The 19,552-nt window shown below is 37.8% G+C and overlaps 1 protein-coding gene across 3 annotated transcripts in view; it reads left to right on the forward strand.

Moving 5' to 3' along the window:
• GDPD4 (glycerophosphodiester phosphodiesterase domain containing 4) overlaps window positions 1–19,552 on the forward strand; it is a 157,529-nt gene that overhangs the window by 18,174 nt on the left and 119,803 nt on the right. For all 3 annotated transcript variants that reach the window (XM_043580148.1, XM_043580150.1, XM_043580149.1), the window contains exons 2-3: window positions 414–616; window positions 5,599–5,702. In XM_043580148.1, coding sequence (XP_043436083.1) covers window positions 428–616; window positions 5,599–5,702 — 293 coding nt within the window. In that variant the 5' untranslated portion in view covers window positions 414–427. The remainder of the gene's footprint in view (window positions 1–413; window positions 617–5,598; window positions 5,703–19,552) is intronic.

The raw sequence follows: 19,552 nt of genomic DNA on the forward strand, positions 1-19,552 counted from the left end.
GAGGGGCAGGCAGCTGTATATCTGAGTCACTTAGTGGTCGATTAAATTTTTCACATACCTCACCCATGCCTCTTAAGTTCTCAAGTTATGTCAAAAGCATATTACAGTTGACAAAACACATTTGTGTATGTTACCTAATTTGATGCTTTTAGCATTTATTAGTTGTCTAGGACAGAGATTACGGTCCCATTTTAGAGATGAGAAAACTAAACTTCGAATGGTACTTGACTGCATTAAATACTCAACAAATTAGTGGGAAAGGTAGGGTGAAGCTCTACTCCTCTGTACCAACTCCAGTACATTATCCTAGATTATAAACTTTTAAAATTCATCTATTTTTGATGTAATTTTCTATAGAACAGTGAGGTAGGAAACATTTGAAAATCCTAATTGTGTTTTATTTGTCATTGCAGAAGAAGGGTGAACCATGCTTAAAAAGGCCAACAGGATTGAGCCTGGGAGCCAGCAGGAAAGAAGTCTGAAAAAGCATAATCCATGGATCATATGCACCTGCAGCCGACAATGCTATATCACCTTAATTACTGGTTGCTACACCTGCGAGTGGCAGATCAAGCAGGAGAAAAAATCTAGACCTGGACCCTGCTGCTGCTCTTGGGTACAGAGAGATGGGAAGGAGCTGGGCCATACTTTCTCAGATGTAGGGAACATGGGCTGGTCCCTGCCCCCATGAGCGCTCATTAGATTCTCCAGGACTGGGCATGATAGGGCTCTAGTTCTTTGACGAAAAGCCTGCCACAATTCTGGAGCCAAAGTTAACCTTACAGAAACGTATGCTTGTTTTCTTCCTCTTTCACTTTTGTTCTTTACTTCTCCTTTTTCTTACAACCTCTTTTATATCATTCATTTGTTTTTGCTTTTATTCATTTAGCGAGCTTTAAGAAAAAATGAAGTTTAGATACAATTAGATGTTTTTGACTAGGAATTACAGGAATGCCTAAATCTTTAATTCTTTCTTCATTGCGAGTTTCCCAAAGGAGCTATGCTTAATGGGGGGGGCGGGAGGGGGAACAGCAAGTGGGAAACAAGGTAGTCCTTTATTATTGGTCAGGCTAATGCCTGATTTTCCCTAATGAAAAACTTCAGTAAGGCTGAATGGTGGCATGTGGCCTAGCCTTATTGAGGGCCTATTTATTTATTTATTTATTTTATTTGAGAGAGAGAGAGAGAGAGAGAGCGCATGTGAATAGGGGAGAGGGGCAGAGGAGGAGAGAGAGGGGGAGAGAGAGAGAGAGAGAGAGAGAGAGAGAGGGAGGGAGAGGGAGGGAGGGAATCTTAAGCAGGCTCCACACTCAGCATGGAGCCCGATGCAGGGCTTGATCCCATGACCCTGGATCATGACCTGAGCCCAAATCAAGAGCTGGATGCTTAACTGAATGAGCCACCCAGGTGCTCTGAGGACCTCTTTCTTTAAACTCTAAGCTGTCTGCTAGCACTCTTTGGTGGGCTCTTTGATATAAGAGACAAAATGATGAGCACACTGAAGTGATAAGAGGAGGGCCATATCATGTACCTTCATGCACTTGTAGACATGGCCCACCTAGAGTCTGAGATTGTGAACAGTTAGATTACTAATTTCTTATGCCTAATATATAGGGAGCACATATTAGGAAAGGGGTAGAAACGGGAGGCTTGCCTAAATTAGAAGTGTTCTTCTGTCTCCTCTATCTTTCCTTCCCAGATATTATACTAGCTTATAGCTTCTAAGCACTAATTTATATACTAGTGACTGGGAATAACAGAAATACCTTAGATACGGTTCCTGCTGTCAAGTAATTCATGGTCTATTGGCAGAAAAGACAAGCATACATGCAGTCTCAAAATACTGAGAGTATCAGGGTGCCTGGGTGGCTCAGTCGGTTATGGCACAGTTAAGTGTCCCGACTTTGGCTCAGGTTATGATCTCACATCTCGTGGGTTCAAGCCCCATGTTGGGCTCTGTGCTGACAGCTCAGAACCTGAAGCCTGCTTCGGATTGTGTGTCTCCCTCTCTCTCTGCCCCTCCCCCGCTCGTTCTCATTCTCTCTGTCTCAAAAATAAACATTAAAAAAATTAAAAAATACTGAGTATCATGTATGTGTGTATGCATACATGCTTCCATGTCCCAAGGAAAGGGCTGAAAACTTTATATAGAAGGTGAAACTTTATTTAGAAGGAGATTAAGAATTGGGTAAGTAAGGATTAGGGAATGGCAGAAGAAATGGTATTGGAGGAGTCAAGGGGCATTGGTATACGGTTTATTTTAGGTGGAACAGAGGATACAAATGGAGAAATGATGGGAAACAAAGCTGGAGAGGGAGATGGGACAGATGTTGTGTGGTTTGAAGAATTTGACCTCTGCCATGTAGGGGATAAAGAATCCCTAATGATTTTAAGCTAATGTTGCCTGATCTATGTTTTGGAACAATTATTTGATCATGTGGAGAATGCATCAGAAAGTACAAAATAGGGAGGGAGACGTCTTTGCCTTCAAAGAGAAAGCAATAGCAGTATTTAAGGTAAGAGATGTTGGTGGTCTGGATTAGAGTAGTGATGATAAAATGGAGAAGAGAAAATTGATTCAACAGATATTTATTACTTAGGGATGAGGTAGTAAGTTATATGAGAGTTACTATGTAGTAAAAGAAAGAGAAAGGGAAGCTTCATGGGAAGGGTGACATTTGAGGCAGTGTGGTATAATAGAAAAATCTCTGGACTAGAGCCTGGGAGAAGGTTTGGGTACTATTTCCAACTCTGCCCTTGGGCTGGTTATGGGAGATCTCTGAGCCTCCTTACTGCTATGGAATTGAACTAGATAATTCCTAGCATCCCTATATAATTCTCAAGGCTCCATTCTGCTCAGAGGAAGGAGTAGAGCATATAGCATAAGAACTAAAATCTTGGGGCTCCTGGGTAGCTCAGCCAGTTAAGCATCTGACTTTGGCTCCGGTCATGATCTCACGGTTCATGGATTCAAGCCCAGCATCATGCTCTGTGCTGACAGCTCAGAGCCTGGAGCCTGCTTTGGATTCTGTGTCTCCCTCTCTCTCTGTCCCTCCCCTGCTCGCACTCTATCTCTCTGTCCTTCAAAAATAAATAAACATTTTTAAAAAATTAAAAGAACAATGAAAAAAAACCCTAAAATCTTTTGTTTTGGGAAAAGACTACCTGTCTTCACCACTGACTATCTCCAAATTAGAGCTTTACCACTGTGTTACCTTCGGCAAGTTACTTGACATCTGGTGCTTTAGATTCCTCATTAGAATATTGGAGATGGTAATAACAGTACCCACCAATGGGATTTGTTGTGGGGATGGAAGAGGTAATATGTGGGAAACACTTAGAATTGTGCTTGGCACAAAATTAGCACTCAATAAATGTTAGCTATTTTATTACTTTCCTTGGAGCCATGGACTTGTGGAACTGATCTTTCACATACAGAAATATTGGTACAAGGGATTGTGGGTAAAGGGAATGAGGTGGTCAGACATCAAGGGATAGAGAAGCACAGTGGTGTGTTTAGGGAAAAACAAATTTCCAATGTTGATTAGGGACATGTAAAACAATGGTAAGCAGGGTTGGAAAGGAATATTTTGACCAGATTATGAAACATCTTTGTGTCAAGCTGAAGTGTTTGAACTTTCTCTTGTAAACTATGGGGAGCCTTTGAAAATGATTGAGCAAGAGTGGCAACAGTGAGAATCTATTATAAGGAAATGGATTTATTCAATAAAAACAAGTTTGTGGAACACTTTCTATGTGCCACAGTGAATAAGACAACTAAGGCCTCAGCCCTCCTGCAGCTTACAATCTAGGGGGATGAGTTAGTTAATAGACAATAAATGAAGAAAGATGATTTCAGGTGGTGATAAGAGCTTTGAAGATAATAAATAGGAAAATATGTTAGAACCTGGGATGGGAGAATGTTTTGAGAAGACCTCTTTGAAAATGTGTCATGTGAGCTATGTCCTGAATAGAGAGGTAGAGTTAGCCACGTATACATCTGGGGGCAAAAGTTTTCCAGGCAAAAGGGCCAGAAGGTATGAAGCTCTTGAGGTGGAAACAAATTTGGTCATGTTCTGGAGACAAAAAGAAAGCCACTGTAGCTGGAGTTCAGAAATAGAGTGTACAGAATGGGATGAGGTCAGGGTGGACAAGGGATAAGGTCAGGGGTGGACAGGATTCTCCATGGAGGATCTCATGGGCCACGTCAGGCAGTTTGCTCTGGCGCATTTTGAGCAGGGGAATGACATTATCTGATACATGTTTTTAAAGGTCCATACAAGGTTTAGTAGAGAATGAATATAAGACCTGAGGCAAAGATCCTGTACTCTTCATCCTCCTAAACTTAGAAAGTGTACGTTGATAGCTGTAATATCTCTCATCTTTTTAGAATATCGTTTCTACATTTATCATTTAATTTCTTTATTTTTACTTTTCACAATAATACCATAATATAGACAGGGCAGAGATTAATTTGTCCAGATTAAAGATTACAGATTAAAGGCAAAATTTCTTACTCACATGATACATAAATGTTAAGATTATAACTCAGGTAGCAACCCAAACCTAATATTCCTAGGAGGTGCTTGGCAACCTCTGGTATGGCTGGTTTGTGATGTGACTTTCACTGTAGGGGTTGCCTTCAAAGCTGTTTGAACACCTCCTCCGTAAGGATATCCTCCATCCTGGCTTTAGGCTCAGAGATCTAGGCAGTGACCCTGCCACTTTTTGGGTGTGTGACCTTAAGTCAATTACTTTACCTCTCTGAGTTTTAGCTCTTCTGCAAAGTGAGGTTAACAATACCCAACTTATATGGCTGTTATTGAAATTTTAAGCAAATGAAAGTAGTTTGTGAAATTTCTAGCATTGTACTGGCACAAAGAAGCGACTCAAAAAAGCCTTGTTTCCTAACCTGTCCTCTATCCCCCTAGTTTGGGTAGATAAGTGACTAAATGAACCAATGAATGATGAGTGAATGAATTACTCAATGAATGAGTTACCAAACAAACACTTGGTAGATGAAGAGGTGGATAAATGCAAGATGGTTGTTAAGAAACAGTGACATTTAAAAAAATTTTTTTTTCAACGTTTATTTATTTTTGGGACAGAGAGAGACAGAGCATGAACGGGGGAGGGGCAGAGAGAGAGGGAGACACAGAATCGGAAGCAGGCTCCAGGCTCTGAGCCATCAACCCAGAGCCCGACGCGGGGCTCGAACTCATGGACCGCGAGATCGTGACCTGGCTGAAGTCGGACGCTTAACCGACTGCGCCACCCAGGCGCCCCAAGAAACAGTGACATTTAAGGAACTATGCTAGATATTGGCAAGGTAGAGGTGTGTAACAGAAGTTCCTTTCCCTCAAAGAAGAAACTGTCTCACCAAATACAAACATATAAGCATGTAATTGCAGCTAACTAATAAATGTTAGAAATAGGCTTATATAAAATTCCACAGGGGTAAAGAGAATACAGTGGTCACTCCAGCCTCCAGAGGGTAATGCGCTGCAACTATACAGACCTTTGACAAGTATATACAGATATTGGTGAGGTGACATGGATAGATGGATCTAATTTATACTTCTTTCTTTATCTTCCCAGAAAGAGAAGATATTTTTCCCATTTCTGATTATTTCATTTCTCTTGTCTGTGGTTTTGCTGTTCGTGTGGATAGAGACGTCAAATGAATACTTTGGCTTTGACTGGTGAGTTTCATGTTTTGTATTTTCATTTGGGTAGAGGCTCTTTTGTTTGCTGGCCACCAGAATTGAATCTCAGGCTGAAAAGATCTGGTGGCATAAGAGAGAGGGTGGACAAAATTGGGCTTTGCACAGCAGGTGGATAAGATGCCTAATGTTGGGATGGAGGAAGAATGCTCAGCACTCTCACTTACTATGTTTACCTTCCACCTGGGCTCACTCTCATATTTAGACCAAATCTGACTCAGTGGGAAGCTTTCTCTGTTTTTCCAGTATCCCCAGTATTTATTCAGATGATTCCCTGACACCTTGTTCCTCAGTCTTTTGTCTGGGTTGTTGATGCCTACACTAGTTGGTCTTCATGATCTCTGTTCACCAACCCTCATGTCTCTGCCTTACCTTTGGCCTCTGCCTCTTCCTTCTGCCCTTAGGGAGCTTCCTAGAACTCTGAACACAGTAGCAGGTCCTTCTTGGTACCCTTTCATGGCCAAACTCTTCATCCTGGCCTCCTCCCAGCTCTTCCAGTTTCTCTGGCTTGATGGTTGCAAATCTTACCCATTATTTGGTATTTCGGGGAGAAAGGGGTATATGTTTGGATATGAGGCTTTTTAAAAAAATGGAATACTGTTTAGTTTTACCTTTGTAGAAGTAAAATATGGTTTGTTTCAAACGCAGAAAATTAGAAAATATAAAAATTGGTTTAGTCTTATTCTTGATTGACAGTCACTTCTTGGTATATTTTCCAGCCTTTTTTTCTACGCTTATTTTTATATTATTGCACTCATACCATACATATATATAATTTTGTTTTGCCTTTTCACTTACAATTATATTTTGACTAATTATTAAAAACTGAAAATTAAAAAATTTTTTTTAATGTTAATTTATTTTTGAGACAGAGAGAGAAACAGAGTATGAGCGGGGGAGGGGCAGAGAGAGAGGGAGACACAGAATCTGAAACAGGCTCCAGTCTCTGAGCTGTCAGCACAGAGCCCGACACAGGGCTTGAATTCACTGACCGTGAGATCATGACCTGAGCCGAAGTCGGAAGCTCAACCGACTGAGCCACCCACGTGCCCCAAGAACAGAATATCATTTAAGATGATTTTAAAATATTTCATGACATGAAGATGCTATAATATACTTAACCACTTTTTATTGTTGTGCATTAGGAGTGTTTCCAATTTTCTTGTTTTTTTATAAAATAAGAGTGCAGAGAAAGCTTTTTATTCTGACTTAGATCTTAGAATAGAGTTCCACAAGCAGCATCACTAAGTCAAGAAGAATAGACACTTGTAAAATTCATTATGCCTATTGCTGAAGTACTTTCTCAAAAGGTGGTAGTGATTGTTATTCATAACAGAAGTATATGAGAGTTTCTATTTTAACCTGCCATTGACAGCACTAGCTATTCTTATTTTGAATAATTTTTATTAATTTTCTATATAGAATTTGTTTTGTTTTAATTTAATCATTGATTAAGTGTTAAAACTAGTTTAATTTATAGTCTTTTTAGTTTTCTTCCCTTGCCTATTATTTTGTGGGATCTTTAGTGAGTTTTTTTATCAGTTTACATGCTGTCTTTATTTATGGATCAGTTCTAAGTTATTAAAAAGCACTTGGAATACAAAAATGTTTCATTTCTTGTACTTAGAAAATTTTCCCCAGTTAAAAAAAATTTTTAATGAGATATAATTGACATATAACATTTTATTAGTTGCAGATGTACAATATTATGATTTGATATTTGTATATATGCAAAATGACCACCATATTAAATTTAGTTAACATACATCGTTTAACCCATCATTAAAAATTCTAGTTTAAATTTAAACTAGCTTAAATTAAAAAATTTTTTTTGTAATGGAAACATTTAAGATATAGTCTCTTAATAACTTTCAAATATATAATATAGTATCATTAATTACAGTCCCTATGCTGTACATTACATCAAGATTTTATATATATATAACTGGAAGTTTGCACCTTTTTGTCCACCTTCACCCTCACCCCCTGTCTCTGGAAATCACCAATCTGTTTTCTGTATCTGTACATTTAGTTTAGGATTTTTTGTTGTTGTTGTTAAGATTTCATATAAATGAAAACATATGGTATTTGTCTTTCTCTGTCTGACTTATTCACTTAGCATAATGCCCTCAAGGACCATCCAGGTTGTCACAATGACAAGATTTCCTCTTTTTTTATGGCTAAATAATATCTATCTGTCTGTCTGACTGTCTGTCCACACACACACACACACACACACACACACACACACACACACACCACATATTCTTTCTCCATTCATCCACCAGTAGACACTTAGATTGTTTCCATGTCTTGGCTATTGTAAATAACACTGCAATGAATATGGGGGTTATATATCTTTTCAAGTTAGTGTTTTCATTTCTTTTGGATAAATACCCAGGAGTGGAATCACTGGATCATATGGTAGCTCTATTCTTAATTTTAAAAAAAATTTAATGTTTTTTTAAGTTTATTTTTGAGAGAGAGAGAGAGAGAGAGAGAGAGAGACAGAGCGCAAGTCGGGGAAGGGAAGAGAGAGAGGGAGACAGAATCTGAAGCAGGCTCCAGGCTCTCAGCTGTTAGCACAGAGCCCAGTGTGGGGCTTGAACTTGAGAACTGTGAGATCATGACCGGAGCCAAAGTCAGACACTTAACTGACTGAGCCACCTAGGTGGCTCTCTATTCTTAATTTTTTGAGGAACCTTCATACTGTTTTCCACAGTTAACTGTACCAATTTATATCCCCACCAATAGTACACAAGGTTCTCCTTTCTCTACATCCTCGCCAACACTTTTTTTTGAGGTATAATTGATGCTCAACATTATATTAGTTTTAGATGTACAGTTATTTCATAGTTGTATATCTTGCAAAATGACCACCACATAAGTCTAGTTAACATCTGTCATAGTTGCAAATATTTTTTTCTTATGATGAGAACTTTTAAGATTTACTCTCTTAGCAATTGTCAAATATACAATACAGTATTATTAACTATAGTTACCATGCTGTATATCCCCATGACTCATTTATTTTATAACTGGAATTTGTACCTCTTGACTCCCTTCACCCATTTTGCCTACCTACCATGCTCTGCCTCTGGCAGCCACCAATCTGTTCTCTGTATCTATGAGGCTGTTTTTTTGTTTTTTGTTTTGTTTTGTTTTGTTTTGTTTTTAGATTACACATATAAATGAGACCATATAGTATTCATCTTTCTGTGACTTACTTCACTTAGCATAAATACCCTCAAGGTCTATCCATGTTGTTGCAAGTAGCAAGATTTTATTCTTTTTTAATGGGTGAATAATACTCCATTGTGTGTGTGTGTATATATATATATATATATATATATATATATATATATATATATATACACCACATTTTTCTTTATTAATACATTGATGGACACTTAGGTTGTTTTCATATTTGGCTATTATGAATAATGCTGCATTGCATGTGGGGGTGCATATATCTTCTTGACTTAGTGTTTTTATTTTCTTTGGATAAATACCCCAAAGTGGAATTGGTAGGTCATATGGTTGGTTTCATTTAAAATTTTTTGAGGAACCTCCATACTGTTTTCTATAGTGGCTGCACCAGTTTACATTCATACCAACAGTGCACAAAGGTTCTCCTTTCTCCACATCCTCACTAACATTTGTTATTTCTTGGCTTCTTGGTAATAGCCATTCTAACAGTTGTCAAGTGATAGCTCATTGTGGTTTTGATTTGCATTTCCCTGATGATTAGTGGTGTAGTTTTCGCCTGAATGTCTTCTTTGGAAAAATGTCTGTTCAGATCCTCTGCCCATTTTTAAACTGGGTTGTTTATTTGCTATTGAGTTGTAGGAGTTCTTTTTTTTTTTTTTTTAATATATGAAATTTATTGTCAAATTGGTTTCCATACAACACCCAGCGCTCATCCCAAAAGGTGCCCTCCTCAATACCCATCACCCACCCTCTCCTCCCTCCCACCCCCCATCAACCCTCAGTTTGTTCTCAGTTTTTTTTATTTTTTTTTATTTTTTTATTTATTTATTTATTTATTTTTTTTATGAAATTTATTGACAAATTGGTTTCCATACAACACCCAGTGCTCATCCCAAAAGGTGCCCTCCTCAATACCCATCACCCACCCTCTCCTCCCTTCCACCCCCCATCAACCCTCGGTTTGTTCTCAGTTTTTAACAGTCTCTTATGCTTTGGCTGTCTCCCACTCTAACCTCTTTTTTTTTTTTTTTCCCTTCCCTTCCCCCATGGGTTCCTGTTAAGTTTCTCAGGATCCACATAAGAGTGAAACCATATGGTATCTGTCTTTCTCTGTATGGCTTATTTCACTTAGCATCACACTCTCCAGTTCCATCCACGTTGCTACCAAAGGCCATATTTCATTTTTTCTCATTGCCACGTAGTATTCCATTGTGTATATAAACCACAATTTCTTTATCCATTCATCAGTTGATGGACATTTAGGCTCTTTCCATAATTTGGCTATTGGTGGGAATGCAAATTGGTGCAGCCGCTCTGGAAAGCAGTGTGGAGGTTCCTCAGAAAATTAAAAATAGACCTACCCTATGACCCAGCAATAGCACTGTAGGAGTTCTTTAAATATTTTGGGTATTAACTGCTTAATCAGATGTATGATTTGCAAATATTTTCTTTCTTGTGGTAGGTTGCCTTTTCATTTTGTTGATGGTTTCCTTTGCTGTGCAGAAGCTTTTTAGTTTGATGTAGTCCCACTTGTTTATTTTTAAAATCTTTTAGGCCCGTTTTCACTATGACTTATTTTTAAAGTTCTTGTGCTTTTAGTTTATCTTTCTGTCTTCTGCCTTCCTCTTTTTTTAAAAAATATAATTTAACACCCAGTGCTCATCCCAACAAGTGTACTCCTCAGTGCCCATCCCCCACTTTTCCTTCTCCCCCACCCTCCATCAACCCTCAGTTTGTTTTCATTATCCAACAGTCTCTTATGGTTTGCCTCCCTCCCTCTCTGTAACTTTTTTTCCCCCTTCCCCTCCCCCATGGTCTTCTGTTAAGTTTCTCAAGATCCACATATGAGTGAAAACATATGATGTCTGTCTTTCTCTGACTGACTTATTTCGCTTAGCATAATACTCTCCAGTTCCATCCATGTTGCTGCAAATGGCCAGATTTCATTCTTTCTCATTGCCAAGTAGTATTCCATTGTATATATAAACCACATCTTCTTTATCCATTCATCAGTTGATGGACATTTAGGCTGTTTCCATAATTTGGCTGTTGTTGAAAGTGCTGCCATAAACATTGGGGTACATGTGCCTATGTATCAACACTCATGCCTTCCTCTTCCCTACCTGCTCTCTCTCTCATGAGTACCAGTGTGATATCATACTTTAGTTTGATTTTTTGGACTTTATTTGGAAAATTATTAGAAAATGATTATAGATTCACAGGAAGTTGAACAGAAAATACAAGGAGGTCCCATGCAACATTTACCTAGCTTCACCCAGTATTAACATCTTGTAAAACTATTATATAATATTAAAACCAGAAAATTGACAATCAGATGGAGCTTATTCAGATTTCATTTGGATTGACCTTTAAAATAACCAATTACATTTGATAAGCATCAGTTATGATCACAATAAAGGTTGAAATTTACCTCATGCATGTATTTTAGCATGGGTCTGTGTATGAATTTGTGTGTATTCATTCTTTGTGCATGTGCACATATGTGCTTCTATGTGTGCGCGTGTGCACGCGTGTGTGTGTGTGCGTGTGTGTGTGAGAGAGAGAGAGAGAGAGAGAGAGAGAACAAGCAAACTATGGCTGTACCCATTTCATGAGACTGTTTTGAGGGGCAAATGGGAGAATCTCATGTAAATACTGTTCATAAACTGTAAAATAATAAAGAAAAAGTATTGTAGTAGACTTCTAATCTTTCTCTTAGGGAAAAAGTTTCATTAGTAGTGTACACAGAGAATAGGTGGAGCCTACTTACCTATAAAAGGAGGGGTATGTGTGGGGGGTTAGTATCTAGTAGTCTCAGCAGAATCCCATTTAAAGATGTAGACTCACAGAGTCAGAAGGGACCTTGGGGCCAACTGTTCCAGTTCTCTACACGGTAAACATATTTTTAAATAATCTTTCCAGGTGGTCTTCTAATTTCTGATTGAAACTTCAAGTGGTGGGCACGTACAGTTTTATGTTTCAGTCTTTCCCTATTTATAGAGCTCTAAGTTTTTAAGAGCTCTTTATTATAATAAGCTGAAACCTACCTTCCCTGTGACTTTTACTCACTGGTCTTGGTTCTGCCATCTAGCACCTCATACAGTGAAGGACAACTGAAGACAGCCATCATTCCCCTAAATATTCTCTTCTCTATCCTAAACAACTCAAGCATTTCTTTAACATATTCATCGTATATGAGATGTTCATCTCTGGATGAGCTTATTCTTCACAAGAATGGAACCAGGATTGGAGCACAGTGGGATGTGAACTGGACCAATCCTCTTCCATGCCTATATACAATTTTGCATTAATAGCCCCTACATTCATATTAACATATTTCCCTCCATCTTGTCCCATATTCCTCTTTTGTTCTATCCACTGGGTTTTTTTGTTTGTTTGTTTGTTTTATCGATGTGTAGTTGACACACATTAGTTTCAAGCGTACAATATAGTGACTTGACAATTCTGTATGATGTGCTCACTGCAAGTATAGCTACCATCTGTCACCATACGATGCTATTACAATACCATTGACTGTATTCCCTTTGCTATAACTTCTATGCACCTTAAAAGGTACCTGCTGATCTCTATGTCCTCTTTGGAAAAATGTCTGTTTAGATCCTCTGCCCATTTATAATTGGATTATTTATTTGCTTTTGAATTGTATGAGTTCTTTGTGTGTACTGGATATTAACTCCTTAATCAGATATATGTTTTGCAAATATTTTCTCCCTTTCAATAGGTTGCCTTTTTATTTTGATGAAAGTAAAATCTGGAGAATGGCTTCCTTTGCTGGGCAGAAGCTTTTTCGTTTGATGTAGTCCCACTTGCTTGTTTTGTTGCCTTTGTTTTTGGTGTCAAATCCAGAAAATCATCACCGAGATGGATGTCAAGGAGCTTACTGCTTATGTTTTATTCTAGGAGTTTTATGATTTCAAGTTTTATATTAAAATCTTTAGTAATCCATTTGAGTTGATCTTTGTGTATGGTATAGCAGAGTGGTCCAGTTTTATTCTTTGCTATGTGGCTGTCCAGTTTTCCCAACACTGCTCATTGAAGAGACTGCTCTTTTCCCATTGTACATTCTTGGTTTTTTGCTTCTTTGCCATAAATTAATTGACCTTATTACATGGTTTTATTTCTGGGCTCTTTATTCTGTTCCACTGATCTATGTGTCTATTTTTTAATGCCAAAACCATACTGTTTTGATTACTGTGGCTTTGTAATACAGTTTGAAATCAAGGAGTGTCATGCCTCCAGCTTTGTTCTTTCTCCAGATTGCTCTGGCTATTGAAGGCCTTTTGTGGTTCCTTAAAAATTTTAGGATTGTTTTCTATGAAAAATGCCTTTGAAATTTTTATAGGGATTGAACAATCTGTAGATGACTTTGGGTAATATGGAAATTTTAGTAACATTCTTCCAATCATGAACATGAGATATCATTTATTTGTGTCTTCACTTTCTTTCCTCAGTGTCTTATCTTTTTCAGTACATATACCTTCACCTCCTTGGTTAAATTTGTTCCTAAGTATTTTATTGTTGATACTAATGTAAATAGGATTTTTTCCTTATTTCTTTTTCAGATAACTCATTATTAGTGTACAGTAATGCCATTAATTTTTGTGTGGTGATTTTGTATTTGTTAATTTGTTAATTATATTTAACTGTTTTTTGGTGGAGTCTAGGATTTTCTGTATATAAAATTATGTAATCTGCAAGTAGACACAGTCGTACTTCTTCCTTTCTGATTCTGATGCCTTTTATTTCTTTTCTTGCCTGATTGCTCTGGCTAGGATTGCCAGTACTATGTTGAATAGGAGTAGTGAGAGTGTGCACTCTTGTCGTGTTCTTGATCTTTGAGGAAAAGCTTTCGACCTTTCACAGTTGAGTGAGATACTCACTATGGGCTTGTCATATGTGTCCTTTATTATATGGAAGTATATTCTTCCTATATTTTATTTATTGAGAGTTTTTTTCCTTTTCAACTTTTAAATTCCAGTTAGCATACAGTGTAAATTTAGTTTCAGGTGTAGAATTTAGTGATTTAATACTTCCATACAATGGTGCTCATCACAAGTACCCTCCTTAATCCCTACCACCTATTTAATCCATTCCACTCCCCCTCCTCCCTGGTAACCATCGGTTTATTTTCTATAGTTAAGAGTTTGTTTCTCCGTTTTCCCACTGAGAATTTTTATCATGAGAATTTTTATCATGAGTAGGTGTTGAATTTTGTTAAGTGCTCTTTTTTTCATCTATGGAGATGATCATATGATTTTTGTCTTTCATCCTATTAATGTAATGTATCACATTTATTGATTTGTATATGTTGAACCATCCTTGCATCACTGGGATGAATCTCACTTGATCATGTTATATGATCTTTTTAATGTGCTATTGAATTTGGCTTGCTAATATTTTGTTTAAAATTTTTTTAAATTTTAATGTTTATTTTAGAGAGAAAGAGAGAGTGCAAGTGAGGAAGGGGCAGAGAGAGAGGGAGACACAGAATCTGAAGCAGGTTCCAGGTTCCGAGCTGTTCGACATGGGGCTCAAACCCACGAACTGTGAGATCACGACCTGAGCTCATGTCGAAGGCTCAACCGACTGAGCCACCCAGGCGACCCATGGCTTGCTAATATTTTGTTATGAATTTTTGCATCTATATTCATCAGGGATATCAGCCTGTAGTTTTCTTTTCTTGTAGTGCCCTTATCTGGCTTTGATATCAGGGTAATTCTGGCTTTGTAAAATGAGTTTGGGAGTGTTTTCCCTCTTCAGTTTTGGGAAGAGTTTGAGAAGGATCAGTATTAATTCTTTAAATATTTGGTAAAATTCACTAGGGAAGCAGTCTTGGTCCCAAGATTTTCTTTGTTGGAAGGTTTTTTATTACTAATTCAGTCTCCTCATTCAATATTGATCTGTTCAGATTTTCTATTTCTTCATGATTCATTTTGGTAGATTGTATGTTTCTGGGAATTTATCCATTTCTTCTAGGCTGTCTAGTTTGTTGACATATAGTTGTTCGTAGTAGTCTCTTACAATCATTTTCAATTCTGTGGTATTGATTGGAATGTCTCCCTTTTCATTATAATTTTATTTATTTGGGTCCTCGCTTTCTTCCTTGGTTAGTCTCGCTAAAGGTTTGTTGATTTTACCTTTTCAAAGATTCAACTTTTAGCTTTGTTCATCTTTTCTGTTGTTTGCCTGCTCTCAGTTTTATTCATTTACCAAATAAATTGGCCCTTGAATGAAGAGAAGGCCTTGCGGAAGGACCTTGCTACATGACCAAAAGTATTTCTTCCTTCTGTCAGTCTTCTTCCTAGTTTTTCCCCCAAAGAATCTCTGGCCATTTACCAAGGTGGTTGTGCATTGGGGTTGTACTTTCGGGGAATTAATGGACACTGACACTGAACTGACATGAATTTCTGGAGCTGTAAAAACACCACTGTGATTCACTAGTAAGAATAAGGCTTTCTTTTTTGGATGATAGGTAACAGATGGCAATTGGCTCAGGTCCATTTATTTATTTATTTACATCCAAGGTTGTTAGCATATAGTGCTATAATGATTTCAGGAGTAGATTCCAATGATTCATCCCTAGGTATAACACCCAGTGCTTATCCCAACAAGTGTCCTTCCTAGTGCCCCTTGCCCACCATATTTAGCCCACCCCCCACCCACAACCCCTCCAGCAACCCTCAGTTTGTTCTCTGTATTTAATTCTCTTATATTTTGTCTCCCTCCTTGTTTTTATATTAGTTTTGCATCCCTTCCCTTATGTTCATCTGTTTTGTATCTTAAATTCCACATATGAGTGAAGTCATATGATATTTGTCTTTCTCTGACTAATTTCACTTGGCATAATGCCCTCTAGTTCCATCCATGTAGTTGCAAATGGCAAGATCTCATTCCTTTTGACTCCCAAGTAATACTCCATGGTGTGTGTGTGTGTGTGTGTGTGTGTGTGTGTGTGTGTGTATGTGTGTGTGTATATGCATATATATGTATATATATGTGTGTGTGTGTGTGTGTGTGTGTGTGTGTGTGTGTGTGTATATATATGCATATGCCACATCTTCTTTATCCATTCATCCATTGATGGACATTTGGGCTCTTTCCATACTTTAGCTATTATCCATAGCACTGCTATAAACATTGGGGTGCATGTGCCCCTTTGAAACAGCACACCTATATCCCTTGAATAATTACCTAGTAGTGCAATTGCTGGGTTGTAGGGTAGTTCTGTTTTTAATTTTTTGAGGAACCTCCATACTGTTTTCCAGACTGGCTGTACCAGTTTGCATTTCCACCAGCAGTGCAAAAGAGATCCTCTTTATCCGCATCCTCGCCAACATCTGTTGTTGCCTGAGTTGTTAATGTTAGCCATTCTGACTGGTGTGAGGTGGTATCTCCTTGTGGTTTTGATTTGTATTTCCCTGATGATGAGTGATGTTGAGCATTTTTTCATGTGTCTGTTAACCATCTGGATGTCTTCTTTGGAGACGTGTCTATGCATGTCTTTTGCCCATTTCTTCACTGGATTATTTGTATTTTGGGTGTTGAGTTTGATACGTTCTTTATAGATTTTGGATACTAACCCTTTATCTGATGTGTCATTTGCAAATATCTTCTCCTGTTCTGTTGGTTGCCTTTTAGTTTTGCTGATTATTTCCCTTGCTGTGCAGAATCTTTTTATTTTGATGAGTTCCCAACAGTTCGTTTTTGCTTTTGTTTCCCTTGCCTCCAGAGACATGTTGAGTAAGAAGTTGCTGAGGCCAAGGTCAAAGAGGTTTTTCCTGCTTTCTCCTCGAAGATTTTGATGGCTTCCTGTCTTACATTTAGGTCTTTCATCCATTTTGAATTTATTTTTGTGTGTGGTATAAGAAAGTGGTCCAGGTTCATTTTTCTGCATGTCGCTGTCCAGTTTTTCCAGCACCACTTGCTGAAGAGACTTTTATTCCATTGGATATTCTTTCCTGCTTTGTCAAAGATTAGTTAGTCATACGCTTGTGGGTCCACTTTTGGGTTCTCTATTCTGTTCCATTGATCTGAGTGTCTGTTTTTGTGTCAGTACCATACTGTCTTGATGATTACAACTTCGTAATACAGCTTGAAGCCCAGGATTATGATGCCTCCGGCTTTGGTTGGTTTTCTTTTTCAGGATTGCTTTGGCTATTCGGGGTCTTTTGGTATGGTCTTTTGGTGTATGGTTCCATACACGTTTTAGGATTGTTTGTTCTAGCTCTTTGAAGAATGCTGGTGTTCTTTTGATAGGGATTGCATTGAATATGTAGATTGCTTTGTGTAGTATCGACATTTTAACAATATTTGTTCTTCCTATCCAGGAGCATGGAATCTTTTTCCATTTTTTTGTGTCTTCTTCAATTTCTTTCATAAGCTTTCTATAGTTTTCAGTGTATAGATTTTTCACCTCTGTGGTTTATTCCTAGGTATCTTACGGTTTTTGTTGCAATTGTAAATGGGATAGATTCATTGATTTTGCTTTCTGTTGCTTCATTGTTGGTATATAGGAATGCAACTGATTTCTGTGCATTGATTTTATTTTTTGAATATACTTTATTGTCAAATTGGCTTACATATAACACCCAGTGCTCATCCCAAGTGCCCTCATCAATGCCCATCACCCATTTTCCCCTCTCCTCCACTCCCCATCAACCCTCAGTTTGTTCTTTGTATTTAAGTTGCTTATGGTTTGCCTCCTTCCCTCTCTGTTTGTAACTGTTTTTCCCCTTACCCTCCCCCATGGTCTTCTGTTAAGTTCCTCAAGATCCACATATGAGTGAAAACATATGATATCTGTCCTTCTCTGACTGACTTATTTCACTTAGCATAATACCCTCCAGTTCCATCCACATTGCTGCAAATGGCCAGATTTCATTCTTTCTCAATGCCAAGTAGTATTCCATTGTGTATATAAACCACATTTTCTTTATCCGTTCATCAGTTGATGCACATTTAGGCTGTTTCCATAATTTGGCTATTGTTGAAAGCACTGCTATAAACATTGGGGTATATGTGCCGCTATGCATCAGCACTCCTGTATCCCTTGGGTAAATTCCTAGTAGTTTTATTGCTGGGTCACAGGGTAGTTCTATTTTTAATTTTTTGAGGAACCTCCACACTTTTCGAGAGAGGCTACTGTGCATTGATTTTAAATCCTATAACTTTGCTGAATTCATGGATCAGTTGTAGCAATTTTTTGGTAGAATCTTTTGGGTTTTCCGTATAGAGTATCATGTTGTCTGTGAAGAGTGAAACTTCGACTTCCTCCTTGCTGATTTGAATGCCTTTTATTTCTTTGTGTTGTCTGATTTCTGAGGCTAAACTTCCAATACTATGTTGAAGAACAGTGGCGAGAGTGGACATCCCTGTCATGTTCCTTATCTTAGGGGTAAAGCTCTTCAGTTTTTCCCCATTGAGGATGATATTAGTGGTGGGTCTTTCATATATGGTTTTTATGGTCTTCAGGTATGATCCTGCTATCCCTACATTCTTAAAGGCTTTTATCAAGAAAGGATGCTATATTTTGTCAGATGCTTTCTCTGCATCTGTGGAGAGGATCATTTGGTTCTTGTTCTTTCTTTTATTGATGTGATGAATCATGTTAATTATTTTGCGGATATTGAACCAGCCCTGCATCCCAGGTATAAATCCCACTTGATAATGGTGAATAGTTCTTTTTTTTTTTTGTATTTTTGCATCTGGTCAGCTAGTATCTTGTTGAGGACTTTTGCATCCATGTTCATCAGGGAAATTGGTCTGTAGTTCTCCTTTTTTAGTGGGGTCTTTGGTTTTGGAATCAAGGTAATGCTGGCTTCATAAAATGAATTTGGAAGTTTTCCTTCCATTTCTATTTTTTGGAACAGCTTCAAAAGAATAGGCGTTAACTATTCTTTAAATGTTTTGTAGAATTCCCCTGAAAAGCCATCCGGCTCTGGACTCGTTTTTTGGCAGATTTTTGATTACTAATTCGATTTCTTTACTAGTTGTGGGTCTGTTCAGATTTTCTATTTGCTCCTGTTTCAGTTTTGGTAGTTTATATGTTTCTAGGAATTTGTCCATTTCTTCCAGATTGCCCATTTTATTGGCATATAATTGCTCATTCTCTTACTGTTTGTGTTTCTGCTGTGTTGGTTGTGATCTCTCCTCTTTCATTCTTGATTTTATTTGGGTCCTTTCCTTTTCCTTTTTGAGCAAACTGGCCAGGTGTTTATCAATTTTGTTAATTTTTTCAAAGAACCAGCTCCTGGTTTCATTGATCTGTTCTGGGTTTTTTTGTTTTTTGTTTTTTGGGTTTTTTTTTTTGGTTTTGATAGCATTGATTTCTGCCCTAATCTTTATTATTTCCCATCTCTGCTTGTTTTGGGTTTTATTTGCTGTTCTTTTCGCAGCTCTGCAAGGTGTAAGGTTAGGTTGTGTATCTGAGACCTTTCTTCCTTCTTTAGGAAGGTCTGGATTGCTATATACTTCCCTCTTAATGACTGCCTTTGCTGCGTCCCAGAGGTTTTGGGCTGTGGTTTTATCATTTTCATTGGCTTCCATGTACTTTTAAATTTCCTCTTTAACGTCTTGGTTGGCACATTCATTCTTTAGTA

This window comes from Prionailurus bengalensis, chromosome D1 (assembly GCF_016509475.1).
Source record: "Prionailurus bengalensis isolate Pbe53 chromosome D1, Fcat_Pben_1.1_paternal_pri, whole genome shotgun sequence".
Lineage (NCBI taxonomy): Eukaryota > Metazoa > Chordata > Mammalia > Carnivora > Felidae > Prionailurus > Prionailurus bengalensis.